The following is a 16,014-nucleotide window of genomic DNA, read 5'->3' as shown; positions in this document are numbered from 1 at the left end:
TGAGCTTTGCAATGATGGAAATTTTTCCACTAATAGGAACATAAATTATATTTGAGAATTAATGGGTTTTTTTCCTTTGGGAAAGAACAAAATGATTTCTAACCTTAAACAAGTCACCTAACCTGTAAAATAAAGAAGATGATGTCAGAGTAGATGAGGAGACCCGTTCTAAGACCTAATTGCCCAATTCTGTTATTCCATTTACATCTAGAAAGCTGACATTGGCAGAACATTTACTTTATTGTTCAGGCAGAGCAAGCTTTGTAGGCTCTTAGGATAACACTGTTTCTACATCACTTTCTATAATTTACTTTAATATCAGTAATCTATTTGTATAAGAGAACAGCTACTTTCCATGAGAAAGTTTTATATGCCTTTACTTTTTATTTTGCTTTAACATTTGGCTTCAATATTATGACGGAACTTGTGACATTTCTTTTAAAATGTCAACTCCTTAAGAAGAGGGAGTAGTATTTTCTTGTCTTAATCGTTTTATACAGCAATGATTTTACCCACTAGGCTAGCAAATAAAAGTTGCGCATAGGGTGGCTGAACAGTGCTGTTCAATAGAAATGTAATGTGAGCTGCATTTGTAATTTAACTTTCTTGTGGTCACATTTTAAAAAAAAAAAAGGAAACAAGTTAAATGTAAATTATTTTATGTAACCAAGATATTATCACTTCAACATTTGATCAATATAAAATATTAATTACTAATTATTAATTATCAAATATTAGTTACTAATGACATTTTTTCATACTGTTTCTTCAAATTCCAGTGCATATTTTACAATTCATATCTCAATATAAACCCTAAATTTCTATCAGACATTCTTGATCTGTATTTAAATTTTATAAAATCTATATTTTAAAAAAGTAGATTCTCATACCCAAGTTGTTTCAAAAATGTTTAAAAGTTTTCCAATAATTTAACTGAGTAATGGTTTTAAATTAACTAAAATTGGAAGTTCAATTCCTCAGTCATATTTGCTACATCTCAAGTACTCAGTAGCACCATGTGTCTGGTGGTTACCGTGTTAGCGAGCCCTCCAGAATGTTCGATAATTTCAGTGAATGTAATAGAAGGACTGATATGTTCAGTAATTTCTGTGAATGCTCAGTGTCCAAAGAATATCCTTCTCCCCTATGGGCAGAGATGGAGAGAAGGATACTTGATTCCCTCTTCAGATAGGTGGTTTGAACAAGTAGTTTTCAGGTATGTGACTACAGCTATCTTTAGGGCAAGTGGACATGAGAAAGTATGAAAGCTACTTCTGCTTAATAATTCTCTAGTAAAAAAATTAGTGGGGAGGAGTTCACATTTTTGCTTTTGATGTTTTCTTTCCATTTGTAGACCTATTAAAGAGTAATACTTATGAAGCCCTGTGTGTCACTAAGGCACAAGCCAAGATAGCTAGTATTTAGGGCGTCAGGGAACTATTAAAAAAAAGAAGAGAAATAAGTTTTGGCACACTCTTAGTTTGGGTTTTCCCAGAAGCAGACCTAAAATAAGAATTCAAGTACAAGCCATTTATTTGAGAGGTGATTCCAAGAAACACCTATTTGGAAATAGAGACATGTGACAGGGAAGGAGAGGAGCGAGGAGCCAGTAAGGGATGTGCTATTCAGCAAGTTACCACTGAGAGTCCCTAAAGCTTAATCCCACTGGAGAGCTCTGGGAAAATTTGTGGCAATGTGCCACAGGGTTCTACAGATACAGGGAGGAGGGAGCTGAGGTACTTATACACCAGCTTCCTCAGTCATTAGTTCAAGACTACTCTCTGGTAGTGGCGGTTCCTCCTTTCTCTGGACTACACGCAGTCTGAGTGATATCTGGTAAGCAAGGGAAGCCACTCAGGCAAAGAAATGCAGGAGTTGGCAGTTGAAAGTCAGGACAATGTGCACTAATATAGTATGGGCTAGGTGATTTGCGGGGGATAATGGACAGCATCTATGATAGACACTCCTTAACCTTAGTGGAGAATGTATTGAACAAAGGACAGGGAGGTATATTTCAGATCTGTGGAGCTTCTTCAAAATACATGTGCAGCTGCCCAGCCCTTCTCCCCTTCCTAGACCTGAGATCCTAATAAAATGTGCCTGGTTCCCCTTGCCCTGATATTTATTAATGGAGACATAAAGACCAAGGAGGCTTATAGACTTTATCTATTTACATATTAGTCTGAAAGTATTTCATACAGATGTTTATCACAACTAGTTGCTAGAATTTGTGGGTCTGGCCAGGGGATGTGCGTGTTTTCTACTTCTTTGGAGTTTGAGCTCTGATCCTTGAGAAGCCCGTTTGCTACCCACCAAGGTTTATCATCAAGTTCTGTCCCACTTTTGCTATATTTTCTCACTGTATTTATTAATAGTTGGCCTTTCAACTGACCTTAGCATTATTTGTTGAATTTATAGTCTGTGTCATCTTACTATAGGGAAAACTATGTGGGGATTCCCAGCTTCCTCTTAGAAACCAAAATAGTAAACTTTAATTGCTCTTAAGAAGGGATTTTCCAATATGGACTTTTAATAAAGAGAGTTCTCACTTTTAGTTGTCAAAGACTACTAAAGACAACTTTGGAGATTACTAAAAAGAAACATCGAGATAAATCAAGGAATGAGGCATTTAATAATTCTGCAGTGAATTGGGAATTCCAGGTCACTTCTGCCAATTAAGCAAGAATTGTGAGAAGAAATGCTTGATGCATATTTCCCTGTTCTATGCAATGGCACATAATAGTGTGCCACAGATACCTAGAAGCTCCTTAGGTGCTTGACATTGTGGGGTTTTTTCATTGTAATTCGAAGTTCTTGGCCATGCATTGTTAAAAACCGTCTACTGGGGAATAATTGATGTGATTTTTCCCAGTAGTTCAAAGCAAAACAAAACATAAATCCATGTATTCTTTGATTTCTGTTTTGAACTAAAAGTTACACAATTTTTAGTTTTCACTACCTTAACAGCAATACCATTTAGGCCATTAATTGCTAACCCAGTTATGTTCATTTGTTTCCTTTGAAGATTACTTTCCTGATTATCTACCTCAGAGTTTCCTTTTATTGATCAACGGGAGGTGAAAAGATAACCCTTCATGTTGCAGAAATGGCAACTTGCTCAGCATGGACCTCATGGCCCACAGCTGTTTGGAGGGGTCCCTGTGGTATTCAGGGGGTATAGGTTGGAAGCCAAGTTTGGTGTGCTCCTTCCCACCCCTGCCCTATCTCCTGTGGTGTCAATGCAAGTTTTGCCATGTCGGGAATGTTTTAAATTATTTGATAGATGATGTTGGTGATAATAACTTCTATTTATTGAGCAACCACTATTTTTGGGTTCTTTATATGCATTATTTCATTTAATCCTCACCCACCCCTTTGGACTAGGTAGGTTTGCTATTAGAGTTTTGGAGATCATGAACCCAAAGCCTAAAGATTTTGTAAACCTTCCAGGGTCACCCAGCTAGAAGTTATGGTGAATGATTCTGCTATTTAATTTCATCTCTTAGATTATTAGGAAGGGAGAAATGCTGCAGAATTTTGGTCTGTCATCATCTCCTATCCTGTGATTCCATCAGTTTGCTCTTTAATGAGACTTATATGTATATTGGTTTTTATCCAAGCTAAAATTAGAATTTAAGGGGCGCCTGAGTGGCTCAGTCATTAAGTGTCTGCCTTCGGCTCAGGTCATGATCCCAGGGTCCTGGGATCGAGCCCCACATCAGGCTCCCTGCTCGGCGGGAAGCCTGCTTCTCCCTCTCCCACTCCCCCTGCTTGTGTTCCCTCTCTCGTTGTGTCTTTCTCTGTCAAATAACTAAATAAAATCTTTTAAAAAAAAAATTAAATTAAAAAAATAAAATAAAATTAGAATTTAAAACATTTTATATATAAGCAGAAGGTTCTTTAAGCAAGATTATCTGCTCTAATAAAAACAGAATTATTGTACAGATCAATTTAGTATTCTATGATTTGCTTTATTTCAGCCTGGGCTCTATGATACCATTTAGTTGAAGTAAGTTATTTTTGAGTCTGATTTACTGAAAATGTTCAAAGAAAATGCTACAGGTGGGGCTATAAATAAAATGCCTTATATTATATTCATCACTCACCCTACAGTTATCACAAATTCATAGAAAATTCTACACACTTGTAAATCAGGAAAAAATATAAATTTTTTAAGAAGTGTGAGTCATTGATCATCTCAAGTGTAGCTGAGGAAATGACATCAGTGAGTTAAGTTACTAGAGCCATTCCAAAGAAAATAAAATTGGCTATTGTTAGCATCTCCTTTAAACATTTTTTGACCTCATGAAAATTGGTTGTTATTGATCATCTGCCTGACTGTAATGAAAAATCTCCACTTAAAGGATCTGGTGCATAATTAAAATGTACTTCAGTAACATCCAGCATTTGACATATTTCAAGTTTTCAGCAAAGCACTGGCGGAGCACAGATCACCCAGTTTTTAGCCAACAACTCAGATGAACCTTTAATATTTTGAGCTTGAGGGACTTCTGGAGGAATCATGTCTGTTAATTTGCACTACAAGATGTCTGCTTGGTTCCCAAATGATAAATTTCACAGTCCTTAATTAGTCCTACTGTGAATTTGCTTTTATCCCCTGAAAACTATTTTTACAGTTCAGACTAAGACTGTATTCCAGAAAACGTCCTTCCCATCCCCAACAAGTATAGTCAGTCACACATGGGTTTCAGGAAAGGTACATGGTTCAGGATAGCGCTAACCTCTCTCTGGAGTAGAAGAGCTAACAACACACTGGGGCCATTTGGAATGAGCACTCATTCATGGCCTAGGATGGCCTTGGAATCATATGTGCAAGGCAGACAGTAATAATTACACTTCATATGGACATTCTTTTCTGATATGTACACAGATGAAAACACTAAGGGTGAATGTTAATGTGAATTCAGATAAAGTAAAATTATAGGCCACCTAAGAAATTACATGGAAATATAATGAGGTCCAGTGACAGTGGCTTGGGATTCAGAAGACCTGGATTCTTTTGCACAGACACACATTTTGGGAGGTAACTACCTGGTTGTGTCATATGGAAGCAAAGGGCAGAAAACTCAACCCAAACTGTCTTTACCAAGATAACTGTGAAGTCCAAAGGCATTCTGACTTCAGGTATGGCTTGATCAAGGCTCAGATCATGTCATCAGATTATTTCTGCCCTGATTTTTTGGCTCTCCTCCATCTGTGCCAGCTCTATCCCTAGTCTAGTCCCCTTGTGGTGCTAAGATGACTGCCACAGCTTAGCCTCCCAGATGTTCCTGTTTAAGGTCAGCAGGAAAAGAGGGCATTTGCTTTCCTCTTACCTCAAATAAAAGTCTTGTGTGCCCTGCCCACACCTGACTGTGATGTCACTGGTTGGGCACAGTTGCACTTACAGGATTAGGCCTTTGTAGCAGAGGGGACATGTCCTGCATTGTGCTAAGAAGAGGATGGGGTGGGGCGGTCTCATTTGTGTATTTGGCGGTGGTAAAACCATAATGATTCTAATAAAACTTGACATCTATATCGTGGTTTTTATTTGGCAGGCCTTGTGCTTAAGTGCTTCACTGCGAATTACCTCATTTAATAACAGGACAGGAGATTTCCCTCTGGTGGGTATTTTTTTCTCAGAGACTCCTACAGTAAGATCACTAACTGAGAATGTGGGTGGGAAGAGGCACAGGAGATTTGAGGAGAGATGTAAAGATCTGAGGTCATCATTTGGACAAAGGGAGAGCAGGTCCAGAACCGCATAGGATAGGCAGTGTTAGGTGTTCATTTGTGGAAAGGGATCGTAAATTTGAAGTGAAAACAGATGACTCATGAGATTTTTCTCTTAGCAGTGTTCATGTGATCAAGTGGAGGCATAGAAAAGCACATCTTGTAGGGCACGTTCTGTGGAGAAATAGAAGAGCAAGGGAGCTAAGGGTATTTTTAGAGGATTTCTGATAACGATGGACCATATGACCTATGCTGAGATTAGGATAGATGGGTAAGGACAGAAATGAAGCCAGGAGAGAGCTGATGGGCAGTAAGAAAAGTGGAGTAGGGGGGTGGTCAATGGGTGGGGAGGCACCTGTGCAAAGAGAGCTAGAAGAAGAGGCAGGGGCATTGGGAAGGTGACATCTTTGAAATTGGGATTTCAGAGGTGGTGCAGTTTCCTAGTAATGACAAGGTACAGGGTAAGAATGTGTGTCTTGAGAAGGACTAGAGGAAAAGGAAGATGGATGGAGAAGAGAAGAGCAAACAACCGACAGGCCAGAGTAGTGGGCGGCTTATCCGTGTGAATACTAAAATGCCAGCCCAAGGAGGATGAATGTTACGAGCCAGGAGCTAAAGGGGGTGATAAAAGAGATGAACAGGAGATTGGTAGACCAGGCAAGGAGATGAGAGACAGGGTTGGAAACGTGGGTGGAAAGAATCTCAAAGACAAGCGGCTTTCAAAGTTTGTCTCAAAGACGGAACTCCGTTACCGGGAGTAACGGTCTAGAAGTAACAAAGTAGAACACGGACACCACACTGTCTTCTGGCTCTGAGGTATGTGCAGTATGGTTTAATAAAAATAAATAAAAATGAAAACTACCTTTCCCCTTAATCATAGCACAGAGAAACTAGTGTCCTTCTAAGGCAGCCAGATCAATCAAAGCAAAGAAGCAAAGGAATCATCCTAAGAAGAGATGGAAGCTAGCTATCAGGGGCTTTGTTGATGAGAAACTCAAGTTTCTGAGAGTCGTAGAGGGAGGTTTGAGAAGCAGGCTGCAGGTGGGAAATGGAGTTGGATCAGATCATGGGCAGAGCTACAGGGACCTGGGAGATAATTCCTGACTGGGGAGGCCTGAACTTCAGCGGTGCCTCAGGCCAAGGGGATGGGGCCCCTGAGAGGGGGGCGAGCAGTCTTCAGTATTGCGGAGAACCTGCCTAATGGGAGGAGGCACTGCTTGTCCTTGGGGCCACCTGAGCTTATCCATACCTCTCCTTAATCTCCTGGAGGAACAGAACAAGGGCCCATGCCTTAGGTTTTCCCACAGAAAACATGAGTGGACAGAGTAGCTGATCCCACCAGGGAAACAGGAACTCACAGGTAGAGAAAATGAGCTATCTGAGGAGTACCACCATTATTAGAGAAAGTACAGAGTGAGCAGATACCGGCTGAGAAAGAGTGAAAAGATGGGCCACAAATATTAAGTAAGAGAAGCTTCTATTCAGTGGAAGTTATTCAAAGAAAAAAGAACCCAGAAGTTTGTTTGTTTTTTTTTAAGATTTTATTTATTTGACAGAGATACAGAGAGAGCAGGAACACAAGCAGGGGGAGTGGGAGAGGGAGAAGCAGGGTCCCCACTGAGCAGGGAGCCCGATGCGGGGCACGATCCCAGGACCCCGGGATCATGACCTGAGCCGAAGGCAGACGCTTAACGACTGAGCCACCCAGGCGCCCCTGTTTTTTTTTTTTAAAGGAAACATTTAGTATGAAAAAGTGAACAGTTTAAATAAAGACCACAATAAATGAGATAAAATACAGAATGGATACAACGAAAGACAAATTCATGAGCTGGAAGATGAGCTTGAGAGACTCTTCCACAGTCAGCCAGAACAGATTATAATCAGATTATAATTTCTCTTTAGAAATTATAAAAGACACAGTGAAAATACCACTGTATACCAATTAGAAGGGCTAAAATAAAAAAAAATAAAATAATTAGTGGTAATTCCAAGTACTGGCAAGGATGCTGAGAAACTGGATCACTCACACATTACCAGTGGAAATGTAAAATGGTACAGCCACTCTGGAAAGCAGTTCGGCAATTTCTTTTAAAGAACTAAACATGCAGGGAGTGGGAGAGGGAGAAGCAGGGTCCCCACTGAGCAGGGAGCCCGATGCGGGGCACGATCCCAGGACCCCGGGATACATACAACCTAACAATCGCACTCCTCGGCATTCATCCCAGAGAAATGAAAACTTACATTCACACAAACACTTGTGAACTAATGGTTATAGCAGCTTTATTCTTAATAGTCCCAAACTGGAAATAACCCCTATGTCCAACAATCGGTGAATAGTTAACCTGTGGTTAAATATTCCATACCATAGAATACCATTCATAGGTAAAAAGGAATGAATTACTGAGACATGCAACAGCTTGGATCAATGTTAAGGGCATTATGCTGAGTTAAAAAAAAAAAAACGAATATCAAAGTGTTACTGTATGATTCCATTTATATAACATTCTAGAAATGATAAAATTCTAGAGATGGAGAATAGGTAAGTGGACGTCAGAGGTTAGGGAAGGGAAAGGAGAGGGGGAGGCAGTTCTTTTTGATGATGGAATATTTCAATATTTTAATTGTGGTAGTGATAAGAATGACTCCACATGTGTGATAAAATATCATGGAATTTTACACAAAGACCTTTTAAAACTCTGCACATGCCCAAACTGGTGAAGTCTAAGTCCTGTAATCTGGTGAATTATATTGTGCCAGCCAATTTCCTGTTTTGATAATGCACTGTAATATGTGACATGCCACCATTGGGGGAAGTTGGGAGATGTGTTCATGGGACCTCTGTGCCCTACATTTGCCAATATTAGTCTATAATCATTTCAAAATAAGTTTTTTTTAAATGAGGGGGGAAAGTATAAAAATATAGCTAACAGAATGAATGCCACCAAGAGGATAATAGGAATCACAGGAGAGAAAAAATATTGAAGGAAATATTTGAATAAAGCATGAAGACAGATGTTTTAGACATAAAGAAAATAATGAAATACCTCAGATTGAAAGTGTTCGTGTACAGTAGTTCCCCCTTAACTGCAGGGGAACATTCCAGGACCCCCAGGGGATACAAGACTGTGAATAGTACCAAACCCTATATACACTATGTTTTTTCCTACACATAACTATAATAAAGCTTAATTTAGAAATTGGGCACAATAAAAGAGTAACAACAGTAATTAATAATAAAATAGAAGAATTATAACAGTATACCGTAATAAAATGTATGTGAACATGGTCTCTTTCTCAAAATACCTTATTGTACTGTACTCCCCCTTCTTCTTATGACAGTGTGAGATGATAAAATGCTTGCATGAAGAGATGAAGTGTGGTGAATGACGTAGGCATTGTGATGTAGTGTTAGGCTACAATGGGCCTTCTGATGATATGTCAGGGCGTTCTGGACTGCAGTTAACTGCAGGTTCATCGAAACCACGGTTAAGGGGGCATTGGTGTGCTACCAGACTAACTGATGAATACTCATAAATAGACACAGTAACATTTAAAAGCATCCAAGACTATTCTCAAATATAACTTCAAAAGGTTACAGAGAGGAAGAACAGACCACTTACAAAGAACAAGAATCTTGATGACCTCAGACCCGTCCCAGCAACAAAAGAGTAAGCAGACAGAACCGTCATGAGTGCATATATGCAGTTCACCATAGAAACTCAAAATCAAGTAGAAAAAATAAGCAGAGATATGGAAAATCTGAATGTAATTAATAAACTTAATGAGATATATATATACCAAACAAAGAATAGCTTTGAATACAATGTTTCTGGATACAAATGGAACATTTATCCCCCAAAAATGTATTAGATGATTAAGGAACAATAGCAAGAGCCTATGTTCCTTGACCATAATGAAATAATAAAATAATAATTACACATGGATAACTTTAAAAATCACATGTGTTTGGAAACTAAGTATATAATACTAATACTAAATAACCCTGGGTTAAGTTGAAATCTGCTTCAGAAATTTTTGATGTCTTTCAGAGAAACTTTATTTTGAGGTTTTCTGCATATGGGGCTAGTGTTTATTTAGACATGTGCTTAGATATTTTATAACTTCTGCTGCTATTATGTGTAGATCATTTTTTCCATTACATTTTCTGGTTAGGTATTACTGGTATATGGAAAGCTCTTCATTTTTGATGTGGATTTTGAATCTTGTATTTACTGAATGTTCTTCTAATTTCAAAAGCTAAATTATCTTGGCTTTTCTAGATGGTCATGTGATTTCCTGAAATAATGACAGCTTACACTCTTCATTTCCAGTACTTACACTCTAGTTTCCATGTCTCTTCGTGCCAGATACCACTTCTACTTTAAATGTTGGCTCCTCTTGGTCTTATTCATGATTTGAATTGGAGAACTTCTAATGTGTCCTCCATTTAATGTGCTACTTCTGGAAGATCCTTATCACATTAAGGACATTTCCTTATACTATTCTTAATAAGAATCAAGAATGGGTGCCATCCTCAACATGTGGCTTCCTTGTCTAAGAAGCTGGCTGTTCCACATCTCTCTAGCTGAAGTCAGGGAAAAGGGGAGACAATCTGGGGAGCACATACTCAGTCCTTTGTGGATAAGACCCCGGAGTGGCAAACATCATCTCCATTCACATCTCAGTGGCCAAATACTAATCACATGGCCACATCTAGCTGCAGGGGAGTCGAGGGACTAACACTTTTCACTGGTCAGCCTGTGCCTAGCTAACACACTAAGATTATAGGTGAGAAAGAGACCAGATATTGAAGGACAGCTAGCTACACAAGAGGATCACATGCTTTGTTCCTTTCCTTCGTTAATGGATTAAAAAGCATTAATGTATTTTCTAATGTTAAATCACCCTCACATTCCTTAAATAAATTCCACTTGGTCATGAAGATTCTTTTACTGTATTTTTAGATTCTATTTGTGAATCTTTATGATTTTTACATCTGTGTTTATTAAAAGCTTTTTTTTACATTTATATGATACTTTGCAGTTTTTAAGATCAGTTTACATACATTATGTCACAAGAACAGATGATAATCAGGAGCTGACTATAAAAAAAAAAAAAACAGATATTAAGTAAATAAATAGAAAATATCTCCAAAGGGAATACTGCGGCCTTTTCTTATTATTGCCTAAATTCTAAAAGGCCCTCTGTAGAGGATACAGAGAATTGAAAAAGGATTTTTTTTATCACATGGACCTGGGAGAGATGTTATCACCCTCCGAGCTGCACAGGGAAGAACGGGGCTGACGCTCTGTAAAATGTCTAACACTCTGTTGGTGTCCTAGACATTGTCTTAATGCAGTGTTTAAACAACCTGGTTTTGAATTTACAAGTCAAGGATTTTCTGGTTATTAAACATTTTTTTAGCTTCCTGCACTTTTGTCTTGATCCTTTACTATCTGCATATACCAAATTAGATAATGGCAATTGAGCTCTCTCCTGGGAAAGGGAGCGCTAAAAATACAGAGTGCTCCTGCTGTTTGGCCACTAGGTCCTACGTGTCCTGGGCACACATTGTCTCGCGCGGCCGAAGAGCTTTTCCAGAGTACACCATAATTATATAATAGCGATCACTCAGAAGTATAAAGTGCCTTTGGGAGGAAAATAAATGGTCGGCTGACATAATTTTGCAAGAGAGGCACTCAATATTAGAGCGACTAGGAATCATGGTAAACACAGAATTTCCCAAATAGCAGGCAGAGCCTCTATAGATTTTACCCCCACAAAATTGGCTACCTGCTAACTTCTCTTCCCCTGAGTCTCAGAGCCTCCCGTGTGTCCTAGATTAGATACACAGGGCAGCGTGTAACTCTGAGATCACTCAGGCTTTCAGTGTGTTCTCCCCCTCCTCACCCCTGCTTCTCTCTCTCCCTCCCTCCCACACACCCGCAGAAGCAATTACACTACCATTTACCTGGGGAGAAGAAGCCTGATACTATGGATGCACATTTCAAAATGAAGCAAAGATCAGGGAGTTATCTGATTACTCACCTTGGTGCATATGCCTTGTTTGAACATATGAGACCCTGTGGTAGCTTTTGCCCTAGATTTTGTGCATTGATAAGACTAATCAGATAATTCATCCAGATCCACTTCACTGTACTGGTTTTGCATAACCTAAGTACCTGAATTCTTAATGACTATTTCTGTTGGGATAAATGCATACCCTTTTTACCACTCACAGTAATCCATAGTCTAAAGCACATGGAGAAATATCCAAGAATCCTATCTTTTTTTTTTTTTAACCATCATCAGCCCTAGAAAGATGAATACATTTAAGGTCTAGATGAATAGAACTGCTCAGCTGCCACTTTCACTGTTTCTCCTTCCAAGTGGCTGTTTTCTATCGTGAAGGTACACCAGTAGTATGAACAACATGGGCAGTGTTAACTAAGAACTTAAGTTTAAATGCTTTAAAATAGTTAATTATACTCTACCCTACAGGAACAGAAAGTGTTTTCTCAGGTCCCTAAAAATGGATGATGAGTGATTTAAAACTTTGTGGATATCCAAAATTTGATTGCCTATTTTTATTTATTTTTTTGTTATATGCAACTAATGAATCATTGAACACTACATCAAAAACTAATGATGTACTACATGTTGGCTAATTGAATTTAAATTTAAAAAATAAAGATTTTATTTATTTATTTATTTATTTGAGAGAGGGAGAGCATGAGCAGGAGGATGGGCAGAGGGACAAGCAGACTCCCCACTGAGCGCAGCACTGGACATGGGGCTTGATCCCAGGACCCTGAGTTCATGACCTGAGCCCAAGTCAGACGCTTAACCCAATGAGCCACCCAGGTGCCCCTGGTTGCCTGTTTTTTTTTGTTTTTTTTTTAATCTCTATTTTTTATTTTTTAAATTTTATTTATTTGTTTGAGAGAGAGACAGAGTTAGAGCACGAGAGCAGGATGAGGGGCAGAGGGAGAAGCAGACTCCCTGCTGAGCAGGGAGCCTGATGCGGGACTCGATCCCAGGACCCTGGGATCATGACCTGAGCCGAAGGCAGGCACTTAACTGACTGAGCCACCCAGGGGTCCCTGTATCTCTATTTTTATTTAGGTCTGTTTCGTTCAGTGTACAGATCCTACAAGTACTTCAATAAATGTACCCCTACATGTTTCGTGTTTTTGGATGCTGTTGTAAATGAAATTGAATTTTTAAAGGTTGCCTGTTTTTAAAATGCTGAGCTGGGGTTTGACTCTTCACTGTTAGGCTCTATGGTCTTTTACGGATAAGCAGAGAGAAGGAAAATTGTATGGAGGAGAATTAGCGAAGACAGAGTTAGGCCGCCAGAGAATAAAGATGTTAAAAGCTGTACAACTTAAGCAGCCTGCAACGGGTTCAGCAGAAGAAAGGTCAACCTTACTGTAAAACAAAGTCCAAAAGTAGATCCAAACACATCTGAGAATTTAGGAGGATAATAAACTGCATCCTGTTTGTCTCCTCTCTGCCCATCACATTGTAAGAGCTCAATAAATATTGTTCTGTTACTAAATCACATTCGGGTTAAGATTTAATGTAAAACATAAAACCGTGTTTTGAGAAGCAATTTTCGATGAGTCTTTCTATCATCTTGAGTGGAGAAGAGCTTTCTAAGCAGAGAATCAAAACCGGAAGCCATAAAGGAATATATTAGTAAAATTTGACTACTAAAAAATGTAAAAACCTATCATGGTGGTCATAGCATCATGTATAGATTTGAATGGTCGGATCACTATGTTGTACATCTGAAACTAATACAGCACCGGATGTCCACCGTACTTCAATAAAAATAAATAATAAAAAGGACTGAACTAGGAATGAAAAGTGTAGAATGTGTGCAAGTCTGAGCATACAGAGTCTCATAAATAATCCCAAGATCCCATCCTCAAAAATCTAATTCTAGAGTCCTGAATAGACATGCTTTAAAAATATAAATAAGGAAGTAAATTAAATGAAAAATTATTATTCTACCACTACTTAAAGACCTATAAAATAGCTACAGTCCTGGGATGAGCCTCCCCAGGCCAAATTAGTCTAGTATACACAGAGATCATATTTCTGTAGAGACAAAACCTGTCTGTCAGTAGCCTTAAAAAACCTCAGACCACAAGCGGCCATTAGCCAAAGTAAACATGAAAAGAGAAGGAGCATCAGAATTGTCAGTAAATTCTGCAAAATCGAAATTCAAGCCATCAGTTTCAGTAATTCCCAGAAATAACAGCTAAATCTAAATACTCTATGGCTTTGTGATTTTACAATTGGGCCAATACAAAAGTTTTAGGAATTTTTAAAAATATGTAATTGATGTAGCGCACACATATACCTTGGTATGTAGTTAGCTTTTAAAGTATTTATTCAGTGAAATACTAGCAAGGAATTTAGGATTGAAAACTTGCATAGAGATCAAGGTCAAGTGAAAGCCCTAAGTAGCCTCTAAGAGCTTGCATCTCTCTGAGCAAATGTAATCTGGTAGTTCCATCCAGCTGACTGACCTCAGCACATGAATGAGGCCAGTTTGAAGCAGCTATAGCCGTGTTTAATTTTGCCTTGAATCTGCAACATCCTAATTGCAAATTTGCTCCCTTTAATTTGCAGTGACCCCAGGTGATGGGCTATTTCCATATGGAAGTAGGGCTCACGAAGAGCCTTGTGGGCATGAATTGGGGTGATACCAGAGGACCTACCCTGGTGAAACTGAAATCTGTATTCTAGTTCAAGTATCAGCCACGGTGGCATATTGAGTTGGTCATTTTGGAGCTGCTATCATATCCTTACTAAAGACTCCCTGTGGAGACTGTGCCTCCCATGGTGTCATAAAGAATAGGGACAATGACCCAAGGTAACTCAGACCCCCCAAAATTTCTACTTTGGCTGCACACTGTCCAATAATGGGCATGGGGGTAGGAATATTTGAAAGTTGAAGTAAAACAATTTTGAAATTGTGTAGTCTCCATCTTCTCTCTTTGCTGAGTATGAGGAGACCCAAGCTGTTTGCACTGAACTAGATAAAATAAGCAGGAAATAGTTCTGAGGCCTATGATATTAATGTTTACAAATAATTAGAGCTTGTCAAGAAACCCATTTGGGGTTACTTTGGGTACTCAATGTAGGAGAAAATTGCCTTAGAAATGATAGAGATCTGTATTTAAGGATTCCTAGTGTTATGAGGGGGGAAGGAAGGTTCGCAGACGGGTGGCACAGAATTGGGCATCTTATGCTTCTCCCACGGGGTAGAAGGTGCCACCTCCCCTCCTTGGGGGTCTGTGAAGTGCCCCCAGAGAAATGTAAACTGTGCTAAGTGGGAAGGGTCATGAATTCAATTTGGGTTCTTTTCTCATATACAAGGTAGCTGAAGGAGGTTGAGCATTTGACTCGGTTTCTGGCTGTTCTATCTTAGAATTAGAGCTGGCTATTAGGTCTGGCATAGAACTGTCGAAAGTAGGTCGTTATTTGGCTGTGCCTCACTTTGTCTAGACATTTCACTATGACTTTCTGCCTCTCTCTCTTCTCCCCTTATCCTTGTTACCCCCTCCTTGCCCCGTCACAACAGGTGTAGAAGACATTGTGGCAATAATGATTCCTGAGCCAAAAGGAAAGGAGATAGTAAGCCTGCTGGAAAGGAACATCACGGTGACCATGTACATCACCATCGGAACCCGGAACTTGCAGAAATATGTGAGCCGCACTTCGGTTGTGTTTGTCTCCATCTCTTTCATCGTCCTGATGATCATATCCCTCGCATGGCTGGTCTTTTATTATATCCAGAGGTTTCGATATGCAAATGCCAGGGACAGGAACCAGGTGAGTATCAAAAAGGTTTTTTAAAAATTAAAAATTATTATAAAAGTAATACATATTGGGGTGCCTGTGTGGTTCAGTTAGTTAAGCATCTGCCTTTGGCTCAGGACATGATCCTGGGGTCCTGGAATTGAGCCCCTTGTTGGGCTCCCTGCTCAGCGGGGAGCCTGCTTCTCCCTCTCCCTCTGTGCCCCCCCCCCAAGAGAGCTTGTACATGTGATACTGAGCACATTTCTGAGTATACCTCTAAGGTAAATTCTGGAAGTTTAATAGGTAGAGCAATGGTGTGTGTGTGTGTGTGTGTATATATTAAATATATATATTTATTATATTAGTATATATAAATATATATATTAAATATATACATATAAATATATAAATATAAATATATATATAAATATATATAAATAAACATATAAATATAAATATATATAT

General features: G+C 39.0%; 1 protein-coding gene across 1 annotated transcript in view; it reads left to right on the top strand.

Annotated features, from left to right (window-relative positions):
* RNF150 (ring finger protein 150) overlaps positions 1-16,014 on the top strand; it is a 270,616-nt gene that overhangs the window by 134,394 nt on the left and 120,208 nt on the right. Inside the window, exon 2 of the mRNA XM_078069256.1 lies at positions 15,332-15,582. Coding sequence (XP_077925382.1) covers positions 15,332-15,582 — 251 coding nt within the window. The remainder of the gene's footprint in view (positions 1-15,331; positions 15,583-16,014) is intronic.

The sequence above is a fragment of the Halichoerus grypus genome, chromosome 3, assembly GCF_964656455.1.
Source record: "Halichoerus grypus chromosome 3, mHalGry1.hap1.1, whole genome shotgun sequence".
Lineage (NCBI taxonomy): Eukaryota > Metazoa > Chordata > Mammalia > Carnivora > Phocidae > Halichoerus > Halichoerus grypus.
Note: the sequence above shows the minus strand (reverse complement) of the source record. Positions and strands in the feature narration are given on the sequence as shown.